The sequence below is a fragment of the Arvicola amphibius genome, chromosome 8 (assembly GCF_903992535.2).
Source record: "Arvicola amphibius chromosome 8, mArvAmp1.2, whole genome shotgun sequence".
Lineage (NCBI taxonomy): Eukaryota > Metazoa > Chordata > Mammalia > Rodentia > Cricetidae > Arvicola > Arvicola amphibius.
In genome coordinates, this window is record NC_052054.1 from 22,158,231 (window position 1) to 22,176,189 (window position 17,959).

General features: G+C 42.8%; 2 protein-coding genes across 2 annotated transcripts in view; both read right to left on the reverse strand.

Annotated features, from left to right (window-relative positions):
• The window catches only part of Zc2hc1b (zinc finger C2HC-type containing 1B), a 40,874-nt gene extending 39,576 nt beyond the window's left edge, over nt 1–1,298 (reverse strand). The window contains exon 1 of the mRNA XM_038339359.2: nt 1,271–1,298. Coding sequence (XP_038195287.2) covers nt 1,271–1,298 — 28 coding nt within the window. The remainder of the gene's footprint in view (nt 1–1,270) is intronic.
• Nucleotides 1,299–1,912: 614 nt separating this feature from the next.
• Ltv1 (LTV1 ribosome biogenesis factor) lies at nt 1,913–13,433 on the reverse strand. The gene is made up of 11 exons (XM_038340554.1): nt 13,289–13,433; nt 12,367–12,498; nt 10,881–11,054; nt 8,470–8,557; nt 5,890–6,025; nt 5,341–5,590; nt 4,157–4,284; nt 3,285–3,424; nt 2,941–2,993; nt 2,394–2,594; nt 1,913–2,301 (listed from the first exon to the last, which is right to left on the reverse strand). The coding sequence occupies exons 1-11, from the start codon at nt 13,289–13,291 to the stop codon at nt 2,194–2,196; spliced, it is 1,413 nt and encodes a 470-aa protein (XP_038196482.1). The 5' UTR covers nt 13,292–13,433; the 3' UTR covers nt 1,913–2,193.
• Between the last annotated feature and the right edge of the window lie 4,526 nt (nt 13,434–17,959).

The window sequence follows — 17,959 nt, forward strand, 5'->3', positions numbered from 1 at the left end:
TTGACTGCCACGTGCATTCTGGCAGGTGCATCTACACATACAATAACAAAAAATAATAGAAACAATTCTCCCTGCCTACTTGGGAGTGTTTCTCCTTGCTGACCCCTGTGAACGAATCTATCACTGTACTGCCCAGAACTTAAGTCATTCTTTTACAGTGTCTTACCCTGAACCCATCCATACTTATGCCACCGAACACTATTTACCGAATTCCAGGCACTAGCTTGGCCAGCAGGTAAAGTGGTAAGCAAAATGTTCTGCCCTCCAACTTTCCTCTAGTCAGAAAGGATCCTGAGAAGCAGCTTTGTATGTTGCTACAGAGAGCACAAAGCAGGGAAGAGGAAGTGCCGGGAGGAGGGTGTGCTTCTCAATGAAAATCATAGGTGACAACTGAGCAACCTTGCAGGCTTATCTGAAGACTTCAGGGGAACAGTGAGCACCCAGCTCCTCGTAACAAGTGGTGCTTGTCACAGTGATGGCATCAGCACTTATCTCTGCTTCCCAACTGTCTCCAACCAAGTAGTTCTTGAAGGCAAAATCCCCCTTATCTCTCAACTGCTATCGTCATCACTGAGCTGATGTGCTCGTTTATCATCACTGTCTACAGAAGACTGAAAGCTGAGTATTTCGGCATGTGTTTGTGTGTGTGTGTGTCTGTGTGTGTGTGTCTGTGTGGGAGGCGGTTGGCTTTTAGGTCTGGTGTGTAGGGAAAACTTGCTAACAAGTTCTAGCAATTCGTTCAAGTCACCGCTAAAGTCTTCTCTAGAATAGAATTAGTCTTTAAGCTAAATTAATCAGTCCCACAGCAACAAGCTTCTCAAGACTCACAACTGAGTTGCATTCCCTTATTTACAAGAGATTAATCTGAATAGGACCAGCAGGGCTCAGTGACATCCTGTGCCCAAGACTCTTCAAGGTTTGGAGACTCTTCTTTGGAAATGGTCAACAAGAGAAAAGGCCCATCCACTTAGGATTTTTATTCCTAGTATTCATATAAAACATCAACTACCTCTGCTTTTGCAGGTTGGCATTTCAGCACACACTCAGTGTGCTGCACTTCCTCAATGACAAATTGTGCACACTCTTTTATTTTTACTTTTGGCTAGGTGTTAACAGAATAGAATTGTAAAGTTTTTCACAACTCTAAAAGCAATACAATAATTAAGATTTTAATAAAACTTAGAATAAGGTGATACCTATCAGCTTTGGAAAAGAATTAACTAGCAGGTGATGTGACTTCTAAAAAACCTAGCCATCAAGTGCAGCTCACCCGCCACAGCTGGCTGTGCCTCAGCCATTTTGTCCTCCACTCTGATCAAGTGTCCACATCGGTCAGGGGCAAATGGGCAAAGGTCAGGGCGAAGTCACAGTTTACCAAATAATGAACATTATGATGGAGTCATTGCCTAAGCCTTGAATCAGTCCCTAGATGTCAAAACAAGAACAACTCATCAAACCCTGGAAACTTCTGAGTATGTATTTTAATAAGCTGTGGATGGTTCCAAACATTAAACAATGCTAGGAAGACAAACTTTCTAGGTTACAGTGAAGTATTTCTGATAGCTCCAGCTATGCTGGTCCTAAATCCCAGAGGGAAAGAGCCATCTGATTCCAGGGCAGGAAATCCCAACCACAACTGCGGTGCTCATCGTCACAGTCCTTTTGAAAGGGTCGTTTTGTGGACACGGGAAAATCAGCTCTTACCCGTGGAATCTTCTCAGGAACAGTCTTCTCACCACTGAGAATAAACTCAGCATTTCAAAACTGAGCTTAACCAGACCCCTCCTCTACAGACGGCAAATTAAACCATGTAATTCGCGAGAAGGCGTAGAGGTTTCAAAGAAATATTTGAGAACATCTGCAAAGGACAACTTTGACAACCATACAAATAAATGAACACACCAAGTCCGTACATGTTATAAAGACATTTTCCTTTAATTTATCCAAACATTTTACTTCCATGAAGCCATTTATCTCAGAGGGAATATAAGCTTATAACAGTAAACTCAAAACATATTTACAAGGTAGCTGACAAGAGAACCTCATTTGTATAAAAATACAAATATTCTTTTCTCAGCTATATGCATATAAAAATGACAGGAACATGTTTACCTCCCTTAATATCCTGGTTAATTATGGAGCACAGTGAAGACCACTAAAAGAGGAAGACAACTCACACTGACTGTTCCCCACCTATAGCTTCAGACCCTCGATGTTCTTCAGGTTCAGCAGCTCCTTCTCTTGCCTTCTTTTCTCCAGTTTGAATGCTAGTTTGTTAGCTTTCTTTTCAGTTCTTCGTTCCTGTACAAGAGGATCCCAGGTTACATTTGTACAGACGGACCCTATCCCCCCTCAGCAGTCTTTGCAAGCCCCACATCAGAGGGTGCAATTACCTTCCGTTCCTCTTTTATGGCCTGCTTTCTGGCTCTTTTATCTTCTTTGCTTTCATTTTTGGGCCGAGGCTGGGTTGACACCTTGGGGAGGTCACTGTTGTTGATCATCTGCATTCGTTCCACCTGCTTCGCCGTGAGGCCTTTCTTAGGTAAGACATTGAGAGGTATGCCCGTTTTCGAAGACAGGTGGATCTGTTTGGGCTGAGCCGGAGAGAAAGCAGCTCTAGTTATTCCCCATCCTCCTCACAAGTGTTCACAGTGGTTCACTGGCAGTGCTCTCCTACCAGCCACGCAGCCAGAAAGGGTTACTGTGAGAAAGGGCACTGAAGACCAACTTTTATTTGCAAGTGTGTATGTGCATGAGTGTGGCCCATATTATGGGGGCCTCCAGGGGCCAGAAGAGGCATCAGATCCTTTGGAACTGGAGTTCCCACCTGATGTATGTGCTATGAACCCAGCTGGGTCCTCTGAAGGAGCAGGTAGTGATCTCAACTGTTGTGCTACCATTCCAGCCTTGAAAATGGTACGCTAACAATGTCAGCCTTACCTTTGGTTCATATTTGATGAGCTGTGGATGGTTGTACAAATTGGAGTATGTACCTGGAAAAAGATCATGTGACACCTAAGCACACTGCGAGTTCAATAAAAGCACCATCCAGTTCACACTGCGTTCTCAGTCTTGGTGTTTTTATCTTGCAAAATCACACTAGAGCCTCTCTAAAACCATTTTGAAATTATTTACAACTCAATAGCAGAATAGTCATATTCTTTTCAAGGCATTTTCACAAATTCCCTAAAAGTTTAACTTCTACTAAATTCTATCTGCTTTCCCACATTCACACTCAATGGTTTTCATACCTTTGGCAGTTGGCGGGGCAATAAGATACTTACTGCAAATGGACTCGCAATCCCACTTCTCTTTCTCTTCCTTAACAACTACGGTGATCAGCTCTTCATTTTCAGACTCATCGAGTTCATTCGCTGGCAGGTCTTGATCCTCAAAAGGCTCAAGAGTATTCAATTTTACACAACTTTTTTTGTGCATTTTATAAAATGAAAACAGGATGAAGAAAACATTAAATTGCATGTCACTAAAAGAGATCCAGAGACAAGAGCCATTTTAAATCCTATTCCTGTGCCTACCAAGCTCCTGGAACATTCCTGCTCTACCCTTCCAGTGGCTTTGTACATTCGCTCTGCTCATAGGCACAAAAAATCCAGCTGCATCTGCAGAAGGTTCTACATTACACAAGATGGCAGATTCCCTAAGATGAGCACCAGCTGCTCATCTATCTCTCCAAAGTATGTGCAGAATTCACTTAAAGCCTATGGCCCCTTTAAAGCTGTGGGAACTGCATGCTGCAGTGTTTCATGGAACAAGACCTGTGAGCAGATTTTAATACATCATCAGCTTCTCTGAGATAAGAGGCACTTTGATACAGATGCTTACTGAGCAAATACTTCACTTGTGAGCTCTGCTAATCAGCTGAGGTCAAGCTTATCTATTAGCCAGAACTACTCACTTTTCGGAACACCCACCATTTGAGAAACAAGAAACCAGGCACTTCTAAGTTATAAAGATTCTTCAGCCTGAGGCCAGAAGCAGCTTTTACTTCCCAACTCCAATGTTTCTTTGTACTTTATTTCCCGCCTTAACCTCAGCTATTGCACCACCATCAAGTCAATTAGTGATAGACTTTGACTCTCCCCATCAGTCATCTGAAGGTAGGAAAAGATTGTAGCTAAAGGAAGAGCTGCCATACTTCTCCGCCTTCTCCTTAAAGTAGTCATTCAAAACTTCCTGCAGCCGATTGCTGTCCACTTGAATGGAACCCTCCAGTTCTGCGTTATCCAGAGCTCCAATTTCATCATCATCATATTGTTCATAAAACTTGAATACAAACAACAAAAAAGATGTCATGAAAAATATATCATGAATTAAATTAACTCTTTATGTATTTATATTAACCATACTCCTACACAGTACTTCAGCACTACTAAAAGCTTACAACTATCATTAATGTGTCAGCAGAGAGAAAAATAAATAATAAGTTTTTTACTCAGATTGGAAAATAAAATGCTATGCATAGATCTTTGTTTCAGAACACTTCAGCAAAAATTGCGTCTCTCTCAGTGGCAGACGCTGTGAGGGAATCTACAAACTCCATTTTCTCTCAGATGCTGTGAGCACTGTTATGCTTTATCTGATGAGCAAAGATGTTGGTACTTAACAGTGGACTTCTCTTGACAGGCAAGAGGGAAACACTTCTGTGGTATTGTAGCAAAACTGTATATCCATGCACTGAAAGCATTTCTTCACTTACTGACTACTAAGTAAAAAGCTTCAAGTCCTACTACATGCCAGACACTACTACTTTAGGGCTTGGATGTACACTTGAGACTCTGCCCACAGAGAAATCCTATCCTAACCCAATACAAACTTGTGGATAATATACACAGATCAGCACATTAGAGATGGCGTCAGAAGGGAAAGAGCACAGGACAAAATGCGCGAAGAGATTCTGCGTAGGTGGTCCACAGTACTGTAAAACAGGAGTTGGCCTGGCTCAGGAGTCAAATCTGGCATACGTCAGTTTTTAAAGTATGCCACACTCTACTTTTTTGTTTTTAGTGTTAGTTATATCTGAAGAACTAAAATAATCAAATTTTGTTGATGCTAAGCCAGCCAACTCTTAGCAAAACAGTAAAAGTTTGCAGATTATGGTGAGATGCAAAATCAGAACTTCAAATCTCAGAATGAGATGTTAGATGTTTTATCAGTCAACCCTTAGGACCTACACAGCTCTTTCCAGAATCCCGACCAGGATGCAGCTCTGATCAATCTTAATGCAACAGGCAGTTTCTAATCCTGAAAGTTTTATTCTGGTTCCAATCTCTCTTTTTGCAGGGGAAGACAGAACTCAGTGACATTTCCCAGGGCCCGCACCTTCTCAAACCTCTCATCATGCAGAGTCAGCTGCTCATTTCTCCTCATGACTGAGGAGGTCATAGAATACTCCGTGAAACGGCTTTTGGTTTCCTCTTCCCAAAACAGGTGGTTTCTGATGGCTTCTCGAGGTGACCCAGGGGCAGATCTGTCTCCATCTGACGGTAGGCCTGCAGAGCTACAGTCATCCCCGCTCCCTTCCTCATCGTCCATGTCTTCCCATTCATGGTCATCTGCACTCTCCGATTCCCTACAGCCAACAGGTCATAAATCACCCATCCAAACAACTGGAAAACCATCAGAGCACAGTAACTTCACACAAACCCAGAAGCTCCTTCTGAAAGACTCAGAGGAAGCAGACTTGAGATGGTATTAGACTAATCTGGCATAGTAGCAAAAGCAACCAGTCATCAGGAATCTGGGTTTTAGCTCCACTTACTGATAGTATGTCTCAAATTTAACTATTTCCCGCTCTAATACAGACATCTTAAATCATGTTCTTAAAACTATACCATGGTTACCCTCCCACTACAAAAACACCACACATACGGCAGATCCATTCCTTCTCCTGTCGGCTTATTTGCCTGAAGAATAAAGTCATCTTCAAGGAGGTTATCTGGATCGTCAAAGTCAAAATCATCATCAAGAGCAGCAACAATGTCAGGATCCAAATCCAGGCGAGGTCCTAAAAGGAAAAGAAAAACTGAGCAAAACACCCTATCTTTACCCCTAGCATTCAGGAGTTCAAGGTCTACCTCAGCTTCTCTGTGAGTCTGACCCCAGGCTGGACTACAAGAGGCCACTGCTGCAAAGAAAACCAAACAGGAACCTCAGGTACCCTGCACTTTTCCACCCCCCCATTCCCCGGGAGGTGGCACCAAGAAAGCATGGTGCATATTTATTTTATACTATCTGATCTATTTATACACTTCAGATAAAAGACTAAGACTAAAAATCTTTAAGTACGTTTAGGTAGACAGAATGAAAATATCTATTCTTCAATATTCACTAGTAAAAGCATTTCCATTACCAATCTTTTCTATTAAACTCCTAAATTAGCAAAAATTTAGCAAAACTCCTAAATTTTCACCTGCAGAATTAATCCAGGTTTCAAATTCATTTATTAAAAAAACAAGTATTTGGTGACTTTTATACTTTCATAAATTTGGACCACAAAATTTTAATAAATCCCAGCTGGTTTCTTCAGCTATATAATTTTACTTAATAAAATGAACCTATCTTTGACAAGGTCTGCTTCGCTGACAAGACTTGCTATGCTGCCCCTCCCTGTTCTCCAGCTGCATTTTTTATTCACCCTTTCACGCCCTCTGGCATGCTAAACTGTATACACTTCCTGGGGTTTACATTCCCTCGGCTTTGTATAGTCAGTTTCCTGTCTGGAGTGTCTTTTCTTCCAAGCATTCTCTCTTCCCTTCTTCCACCTGCCTTCTACTTAAAAAAGCAACTGATGATACTGTTCACAGGACCCTTCTGAACAAACCACAAAAGCAACAAACCAACTTTGCTATTCTCTTGAAAGCTTTGCCAAGCTTCCCAATGGTGCTCCTTGCACTTACTCTTCTATGCCCCAAAGGTAATACCCCATTTAGTATCTTTTCTACAGACAGAAATTCTCTCAGGTTATGTTTTATTTTGGTTTAACTTAAGACTATTATTATACATCAATCACTCTGAAAGGTAAGTCATTGAAAGAATGTCCTAAGGCCACCTATTGGTTAACTTAGGAAAAAATACTAAATTAGGTAAATACTACCTCTATGGACCTTTGTTTTAGCCTTATATAGCAGTGGTACTGCAAGTTTTCTTTAAAAGTTACTTCTTCAATTTATCTTGGGTGAATTTTACAAAAGATTTCTTCCAAATACTCATATGGTATTGTTCAAATGATCATCCTTGTTATCTTTGTAAGAGAGCACATGAACATTTTACCTCCCTTACAAGGTTCCCACATTTTTTTTCAAATGAGATCTATAAAGACATAAGAACTTGTTGCATCATACAAAATGCTGCTGGCCATACTCCCTCTTCATGTTCTATTATCCAAATTCTACATTAATCTCAATTGTTTATAAACTCTTTACTGTGGATGGAAAAATCCTATACCTTTATGCTTCTTTTTGCAAAACACAAATATACTCAAATGAAAACTTAAAGAAATTAAATTCTTTCCTTTTGGCTGTAAGCCTCAGCCTTTAATGGCTGAGCCACCATGAACCACAACCACAATGACCAGCACAGCAAGCTATAACCAAGGATGCAGTAGTGGTACTTGTATTTTGGGGGTAACCAATAGCCACCCAATTAGACTTAAGACCCACTTTAAAAGGAGACAGACAGTTCATGTCTGGTACTGTAAGTCCAGCCAACTACCTATGACTGCTGAGATCACAGACCCTAGGAGTACCCACTACTGCCACGTTCCTCAATCACTGTAATTCCCAACTGCACTGTAAACGTCCATTCTTATATCCACAGATACATGCAGCTCCCATCCCTCGTCAATGAAGCCTCATTGCAGTAGACAGGAGACTAACAGAAAGCCACAACTGGTCAAGATTGAGACAAGTGACTGTGGGGTGGTCGGACCCAACTGGTAGAGGCCACGCGATCCCTCACCCAAGGCTCAAGAAACATCAAAGAAAGGAGTGGAACAACTTTAAGGTCCATAGGTCTAAGATGTCTGCTGCAAGACAAGTATCTTCCAGACAACAGGAGTTGCACACAGGGAATCTTAGCCACATTGCCACCCAAACAAGACCTCAACAAGACAAAGAGAACACCAGTCAACATTCCAATGCAGATGGGTGGATAGAGGAAATTCACGAGCTGCCCATCTCTAGCTACCGAGAGAGGAGAACTGGTCTTCTTCAGGGACAAGCTTCGATAGGTTACCCAATACCAAATAGTCACCCCTCAACACACACATGGCAAGATTAAATGGACCTAGCAATCTCTATTTACAGATACATAATTAAAGCAGTCATGAAATTGAGAGAGTGGAGTGGGGGGTGCAGGGGAAGTGTGTATGTGGGGGGCTATGTAAATATGTACTCATGCATGAAGTTTTCCAATAACAAAATAAATGTTAAAAAAAAAAGTTAAACTCACCTGAAACTGGAGCTGCTTTGTTTAACAATCCAACATCTTCCTCAAACTCAGATGCAAACACCGATGAAGGCAACTTAATTCCAGTGCTCTTAAAAAAGAAATTACACGGCTGTGAGGCTGAGAAAACACTGCTCAGCCACTGTACTGGGCTGAAAAGCATCCTTTCCAAATTCATAGCCACTCAGTCTCGGGCTGTGACCACACCTGAAATAAGGTTTACTGTGGTTTATTCCCTATGAAACAATGCAACTTACTCATTACTCTGAAACATTACGGTTGAGACCCTAGGACCTTAACAGTTGATCAGCACTCGGTCCTCATGAATGGATCCGGCCATTCATGTGGTGACTAAGGAGTAACAGGTTGAAAGTGGTCTGCTCTGAAGGTCAGTGGGCTAGGTCTCTCACACAGTTGTCTGCTGTCAGCAAGAAGGCCACAACCATTTATCTTCCCTTGGTCTTGAACATGAGTTCAGCGGTCGGCTTGCCCTCACATAGAGGGACTGAGATGTGGAGAAGAGGGCAGACTGGAGTGGGGCACCCATAGGTAAGGAAACTCTGAAGACAGGCGGCCGGCGAGCTCAGGGGAGTGGCGTGAGTGACGACACAACTGAGCCTGCCAAGGACCTGGTCTGGACTCTGGCCCAGATCGCTGCTGGACATCAGTCTGTCCTGACTCGTTAGCAGTCTCGGGAGGCCCTAGTTACTGCATCTCCGAATCTCTAACCCGTGAACCAGCACATGTTCTCAACACTCATCACTACCCTAGCAGGGATCCTTTCAAATACTCCATACCACCCTTCTATACTATTCCACTAGTTCTCCAAACTGTGAGCATGAACATTTCACTGAGAAACACAAGCTCAGAAAATGAAAAGTCAATGCCTGAGATCAGTCGCGGAGAGCATCCAGGGTTTGATCCACACATTACAACTCTGCCTGCCTGGAGTCTCAAAACAAATGCATCATTTTCTCTTTCCACTAGAGATGGCATTCCATGGTCCAGTAATGGCACAGCCTCTCATGGAACCAGTTGTCTTAACTCCAAAAGGAGGTTACAACACCTCTCTGTTCCTACATCCCTCTCAACTCTTGTGCACCATTCCACTCCCTTCCTTTGGGCAACATCCTAATTCAACCTTCTTTTTAAATTTTGTTGTTGTTGTTGACAGGGTTTTTATTTAACAGCCCTGGCTGTCCTGGAACTCATCCTGTAGACCAGACTGGCCTTTAACTCTGAGATCTGCCTCCCTCTGGTTCCCGAGTACTGGGATTATTAAAGATGTGTGCCACTGCACTAATTTAACCTCCCTTCTCTCCATCTGTGACCTTCCTGCACTTTTATAACAGGTCCTGATTTTTCAAGGCTCAATAAAATCCAGGCCTACTCAAGGCCTATTTGAGGCCTACTCAAGGTATCCAAATGTCTGTTACTTGGCAAGAGACCACAAGAATCAAGCCTAGCTCCTCACTATGATACAATAATTCAATTCAATTTAGTGAGCATGAATAAACCTGTCACTATGATCCAAAACACCAGTATTACGTCTTCTCCTGGCTGACATGTTCTTCCTGGGTAGTACCACATTCAATGATGTGAAATATTTGGGGAAAAAAAGCTAAAACAAATAAACTGTGACAAAAACATGTCATTTTGGAGAGTTTCTCACAGATTTCATAATTTCTGTAGATTACTGTTTAGAAATGATACCAGAACCTGGCTCAGATGACAGTGAGGATAAACACATGTACAGCTCTTACCACTGACACAGACTACATATCTACTTGAAGCAAGAACTCATTATATAGCCTTGCTGGCTAGGAACTCAGTGGGTAGACCAGACTGGCCCTCAAGATCCTCTTGCCTCTGACTCCTGGATGCTGGGACTGCAGGCATGCGGCACCACACCAACCATTTCTTATTTTTAAAACAAGTCTGAACTGGGCTTTTCTGTTACTTTGAACAGAGTATTCAATATCTTGTCCTAATCAACAACAATAAATTATTTAAAAGAAAAACATGGTTAAAACAACTAATATATTTCTTAGACTTTTTAAAGGTTACAGTGATTCCTCTTAAATTTTTAGGACTGAAGAGGGATTTACTAAATTTACCTATGGGATTGTTCCAAGTCTTAAAAAAGTAGTCGCAGAATGAAATAAATGAAAGTGCCAATACTGATCACTTTCCTTTTTACGGAGGTATGTTTAAAAGTTGTAGTAACCCCCAACTCCGCTGTCATGTGACAATCAAGGCAAGATCAAGCATTCTGCTCCTAGGCTGTACTCAATCCTGACAAACTCAAAGTTTAAGTGCTTCAAGCCCCATTTTTACAAAGCAAAATCAGTGGCACCTAGCCATTTCCTTTTAGGCTGCCATGTACTATAATGCAATTTGGAATCTTTACATACTGAACATGCTGGGGTTTCTTCTCCCTCATTACTGTTGTACAATCTGAAGGATGTGGTGCTGGGAATAAGCTCTGCGGGCCCAGCTGGCTCCTTCAGGTGTTGCAGGTAGTCATAGTCATCATCGAAGAACACTCCATACTTCCTCTGTTCTGCTCGCCTTTCTTCATCGTTTACCTTGGATAACAAGAGGGAATTAGCTTTCCTGTCATGGATAGGGTCAGAATCCGTACAAAGAGCAGACTTCCAGGAGGGGAATAGCACACAAATACTGGCTGGAAGGAATCACACAACTCATTTCTCTTTTCCCTTTTATTTATTTTTTTTTTGGTTTTTCAAAACAGGGTTTCTCTGCAAAACAGACCTGACTGTCCTGGAACTTGCTCTGTAGACCAGGCTGGCCTCCAACTCACTGAGATTAGCCTGCCTCTGCCTCCTAAGTACTAGGATTAAAGGCGTGTGTCACCACTGCCCAGCTCACACAATTAATTCTTGACAAATACCAAATCTACACAGCTTCCAAACCAAAGTGCTACATCAAATTCAAAAAGCAGACTGAAAACAAGCTGGGCAGAGGCAGACCATTTGAACGCACCAGTGCAAGAGAAGGCTGAACAATGCAGCACAACCTGGCTCAAAGAACAAAGTAAAATGGGCCCGCAGGCAAGACAAGAATGAAAATAGTTCCCTCAACTAGACACCGTGTACAATTCCAGGTGAGAAATATATGTAACACACACTCAAAATGAATGTTTCGACTACATGTGTACACGTGCCTGGTATACTCAGAGGACAGAAAAAGTCTCCTGGAAGGGTTGTTAAAGACGGCTGTGAGTCTTCACGTGGGTGCTGGGAACTGAACCTGGGGCCTCTGCAAGAGCAGTGAGTGCACTTAAGCACTGGACCATCTATCCAGCATCCTTCAATATTTTTGCATTACCCATCATCAACAAGAGTACGCTAACACAAGCCATCCTTTTCAAGGCCTCCCTTGGACTTCCAAAGCTAATTCATGAGCTCAGATGTTTTGTATTTCAAGAGATGAGTGAGCGACCAGGAAGCAAAAATGCAAACTGAAGACTATTGAAACACAGCAGAATCCCATGAGAAAGCCAAGACTGAATATAGGGCCCGGCACTGTGGGTGTGGTCTAGTGAACTCCACTAATGTTCTTTAAGATCTCTTTATTTAATAATCTCAAAGACGCTTTATCCTCTTAATCGAAATAAATACAAGATTTCAAACGTCGGCACACAGAATGAATGGAAACTGAGCCACAGTTCATTTCTTAGATGACCAGATTCTGAGAGTGCCAGCAGATTATTAAAAGCTCATAGGGACCTTTTTTTTTTAAAAAAAAACTTTTTTTTTAATTAAAAGTTCAGGGGTAGAGTGCCTGCTGGGCATGCACACAGCCCTTGGGTTCCATCATCAGAACTATAAAACTACCATTCACCTAAACACTTAGTGGCTACAGGGCCAGACCTACCTTCTGGGTGGGCAACAGGACCCTCTGGGGCGCAGTCTCATCTGCTGCTAAAGGATCTCGCTGGCTCCTGTGGACCAAGTGGAAAGAGACAGCTTTCTTCTTCTCTATAAAGGGCTTCTTCTTTCTGTGAGGCTGCAGTACAATCAGGAAAGGACGATGAAACAGAATCCCCACCCAGAAAACAACCCCACAACCACAGGTACCTGCAGTAAGGATGTAGAGGGTGAACAGATTTTCCAAATCTTCATACCTAAGGCAACAGTTTCGGTGTTCTGAGGAAACCATGCTTAACCTTCTCCAGCGAACACTGGTTGGGAACCTACTCTGTTAGACACCTGGGGTTATGGGAGTGGGACAGTCGGAGAAACTCTCCGTTCTTAGCAAGTACATCAACAAGGTAATGACCTTATAGTGAAGAAAAACCAAGCATGGTGAAGTGCAAACGCCTGAAGTCCTTTATAATAGGTGCTCAGGGAAGGTCCACGAAAAGTTGAGCCAACAAGACAAGGGGCGTGCCATAAGAAAATGTACAGGAGACAGACATTTCATCTACTAACTAGGAAATAAAAACCAAGGCACAGACAAGTAATGCTTAAACTCTTTACTCCTAGATACACTCTTATTTACTTTTTAACACTGTCTTCAAATCCAGGTGCCAACCAAGTGACCTACGAGGAACCCGGAAGCAGGGGGCGGAGCTTCTGAAAGTAAGTCACAGAGACTGAGTTAAACTAAGCCGTCAGAATTGTAAACTCCCGGGGTTTTGCCAAAAGGGAAAGCACCTCGTCTCCTTTAAAAAGTGCACCCAGGGTGACGAAGGTGACCGGTCACGGGGCACCGAGCCACGCAGCCGCCGGGCACTGCAAACCCGGACGTAACCGGAAGCCGCTGGCTCCCGCCGGGACCCCCGCGGCGTTCTCACCATGACGGAGCAGGGACTCCTTCTCCGGAACCGGGAAAGCCGATCCGCCGCTCACCGGTGTCTCCCGGCCGCGCCACACGTGGGTACACAGGTCCGGGACAACACGTCACATCAATGGCGTGGCCGTGGGCCAATCGCCGAGGAGCTGCTGGCCAGCAGCCGGAAGTGGCGTAGCCCGCGTCGGCCTCAACGATGGTGGGAACTTCCGGGAGGCGGGGCTAGCTGTACTCCCAGAGTGGGCGGGGCTTCCCTGGCTGGCGTTCTGGTGCTGGTGGGAGTAGCCCACCTTAACCCGAATGCTACCCGAGGGCGGACTTCCGGCCCGAAAACCGGGAGAGTGAATGAAATGTCATCACTGAAGATATTCCTTACCTATTACCAGCTGAGAACAAAACAAAGCAAAACCATTTCTACCGGTTCATGGAAGGAAAGTGGCCACTTCCCTGGCTTCTACTTCTTTTTCTTCTTTTTTTTGGTTATATGCCACAGTTTTTATTGCGACGTGGCCACTTTTGTGAGGGTAGGGAGTTTGATCTCAAAACAATGTTCCATTTAAGGCTCTTTTATACAGAAATTGCCATCATGACTGATACTCAAAATATCTGTAGTGTTTCAAGACTCAGACGGTAAACATAAAACTCCTACATTTATTCAGTCGTGTATACCCAATGGGAAGCCAAAGATATCAACACAGCTATTTCTTGGAAGAAAACATGCAGGTAAGAGGACTGAACACTGAGGTACCAGGATAAATCAATGACAGATAATAAAACTTAATTGTCATTCCTTTTAAGGGATTAAACATTTTTTAAAGTGTGTCTTTTAATCCCAGCACTCAGGAAGCAGAGGCAGGCGGATCTCTGATAGTTCGAGGCCAGCCTGGTCTACAAGAACTAGTTCCAGGAGAGGCTCTAAAACTACAGCGAAACCCTGTCTCGAAAAACCAAAAAAAAAAAAATGATTTTAACGCATAAGGTTAAATTTGTGCTGCCATATCATAAAAACAGGCTTGTCAAGGCAAGTGAGGGGTACAAACGCTCCAGCGCCTCGGGGAACTGTAGTCAAGTGCAACTATAAATAATACGGAGGAAAGGTTTGCCATTTGACCAGTGGATAATACTTTCAAGGCATTCAATTAGTTTACCTTTTGTAGTACTCTAAACTACTCATATTGACATCATATCCATTGTAGTGCTCCCTGCGAGGAAGGCATGGAACCAGTTATTTTAGCTAAAATAAGACAATAAGATGGGGAAGGCATTCCTTGGGTTTTACAAAAAAGTAACCTTATGAAATAAGCCTGTCAGTTATTCCCTGGCTTCTTGAACTAGGGGTATAGGTTGTCTAACAACGTGCCACCAGGCTTAGCTCTAATAAGCAGAGTCAGATATCATCAGGGTCTAATTTGCACCTTTTGACAAACTACCTCCAACCCTACCTTTAACACAGTCCCTAAGACTATTGGTTTTAGGGGCATTTGACGCAATAAAACACATTCTGAAGCTCTGATGGTTGCATATTTTCTAAGATGAAAACTAATAACCCCAAGGTGGTTCTTTTTGAGACATTGTCTGGTGTAGCCCAGCCTCCGGTCCAACTTGCTGTGTCGTTGGAGAATGAACTTCAACTACTACGGTTCCTGCTATCTCCACCGCACCAACGCTGGGCTTATACTGGTTTTGTTCTGAGGACTGAACCCATCCAGGGCTTCCTGCAAGCTAGGTGAGCTCCCTACCAGGTGATCTATGACATCTCCATCCCCTAAGTTGTTGCTCACATATCTTATGGTGGCTTAAGCAAATAGGTTTATAAGTATAATTTTTTAGGAAGATTTCCATCAGGTGCTAGAGAAAAGAGTGATGAAATAATTCAGAGTTCTAACAGTCAACGTTTTCTCAAATTTGTGTTTTTCGTCTGGTGTCTTTTTCAATGTCTCGGCTCTGATGGAATGCCTTTATAATTATAGGCAAAATGTTTTCATCCTAAATGCTTGTGGGCCATGCTCCTTTTCTACAAGAACAATAACAGAAATGGTTTAGGTTAGGACCACAACATTTATCAAGAGAAAAGCAGATACTTCATTTAATATACTTTTAAGCTAGATACCCATCATTATTTATTTGAAAACAAGATCCGTGAGGAAACCATGTGTTTCATTTCAGTCTGCTTTATTTACTACTTAATCTGCTTCTTGGTACATGCAGCCAATAAACATTTGTTTATATGAATTAATGGTCTGCTATTTTACCTGCATAGACTATTTCTCACTCTATGGCACTGCGGGAAAGGTGAGCGTATGGTCATTTCATAGCAAACTATAGTTCCCAGAAGAAAACGCTATGCTCGTGTGGAACATTCCACAAAGCTGAACGGCTAGTTAGAATTTTCTGATTGTGGACAGTTGGAATATTGTAGACGCAGACCCAGATTAGCTTGGCCTATCTTCGGTCTCCTTAGTGGCCACTCATTGTCTCCTCTGTGTCCCACCTGGCAACCCTTTGACTATTCGGTGAAAGATTTGGCGTGTGTTTGTGTGAACCACTGTTTCCATCAACCCCAACGCTAAGCCTTCAGCTAGCATCAGGAACCACAATAGAGTTTTCTCAGAGCTACTGAAATCTGTCTACCTGTGCTGCTGAGCAAAGTATTTGGCAAATACATTGATTTATGTTTTATTTGTTTGTTTTTTCAACACAGGGTTTCTTTGTCTGTCCCTATTTGTCCTGGAACTTGCTCTGTAGACCAGGCTGGCCTTGAACTCACAGAGCTCCACCTGCCTCTGCCTCCTGAGTGTTGGGATTAGACTTATATTTTTTGGGGGGGTTTTTGAGACAGGGTTTCTCTCTGTAGTTTTGGAGCCAGTCTTGGAACTAGCTTCTAGGCTTCGTAGACCAGACTGGCCTTGAACCCACAGACATTTGTCTGTCTTCGCCTCCCAAGTGCTAGGATTAAAGGCGTGTACCACCACTGCCAGTTAGATTTATGGTTCTTAAAAAAATTAGTAGAAGTCTGTGGTGTCTACTCCCATAGTTAATCAAGGCAATCTGAATCCATGTGCCTGGGTGTGAAACTCATATTCGGTGTAACAATAAGCTCTTTTCTTTTTGAGGTGAGAGATACATTTTCACCAACATTATAAGTACTAAAAATCATGGTATCAAATAAGTTACTCTTCATAGTAAACATACTAAAGGTGGAAATTTTGAAATATAAGGTTGAAGAGTCTGCCTAGAGCCTGGGTTTCTAAGCCATATTGCTTTCTTTAAAAAACTAATAATATGCTTATTTTATTATTTATTGCTCTAATGCAAACCCTAAACACACAGCAAAGGGCTTTCTTTTATTATGACATTTAATTCCTTCCATGGGCCCATGAAGCCCAACTAAATAATACTAAGCTAATCTCAGCGATGTGCATCTGACATTCAGAAAACTGATGGTAGCAGAATAAAGCACAGAAACATCCACCATCAGGCTAGTTTACGAAGGTCATGCTCTTACCCATTTTTTTTTTTTTTGCTGTCTCTCAATGACAGTCAACCAGCATATTTGTTGATTTTACTTTCTAAATTTCCATATGTACCATTTCATTACCCAAGTCATTACATTGTTCATTTTAAACACTCACCGAGTCTCTTCTCTGGACTAAAGTCAAACTCTTGGACGGTGATTGAAATTTCATCTCATTTTAGCGTTCTGTTATTTTTCCAACTCCTCCTCATATCCCAGTCCTATCAAACTGTTCGGAGGTCCCCAAAGCACCTGGGTGTGATGGGATCTTTCCTGCCTGTCTAAAAGGCTCTCCTACCCTCACTGTTCCCTAAGGCTTAGCATTCTGAGTCCTGGGCTGGAGTTGCCCCAAAATGGGTGGCAAGGGAATTCTTGAAATAGATTTGCCAAACCAGTTGGAGAGGAGGACAGTTGCGATTCCAAAGAAAGAAGCAGTAAACACTAGGGGGATTGGTTCAAAGTCCATATGAAGGTTTAAGAAATGTGGCTCAGAGCCATGACAAGTTTCTATGGTTGAGCAACATATTTTCCTATTTTCCCGCTTTGGGGAAATAACCTACACAGCTTTATCAGTGCCTGGAAACGGTCAAGGCTCCATTTTAGCCTACAGGGAAAAAATACATGCAGCTGTCATGGTCATGGAATAGTCAAGGTTCCCGGTGTTTCTGTTAGCATGCAGATGGATGGGGGGGGGGGGGCTCTCCAGCTCTCTCTCTAGAACACTTGTGTCCTTCATTCAAAAGGAGGGACCATCCCAAATGCTGTCACTGTGTCTATTGATTACACCACCCTGCTCAGCTCCACTGACCTGGAAGTCCTCCTTTCCTCTGTCACTAGAGCCTGGCTGCGGCAACCTACTAGCTCCCTCCCTACACGGGAAAGGCTTTTACTGAGTGCCCCATTCAAAGCATTTCATATATGTTTATTCATTAAATCCTCATAAACAGAATTGAAATACATATACCATTATCTTTAAAAACATATCTGGGGCAAGTGAGATAACTCAGAAGATAAAAACGCCTGCACCCCCACCCCCAACCTGATGGCCTGAGTTCCATCCCCAGGACCCACAGGTTAGAAAGAGAACTGGCTCCTGCAAGCTGTCCCATGATCATTGTCACATACGTGAGGGGCACGTGTGCATCTGGTCACATACACGCG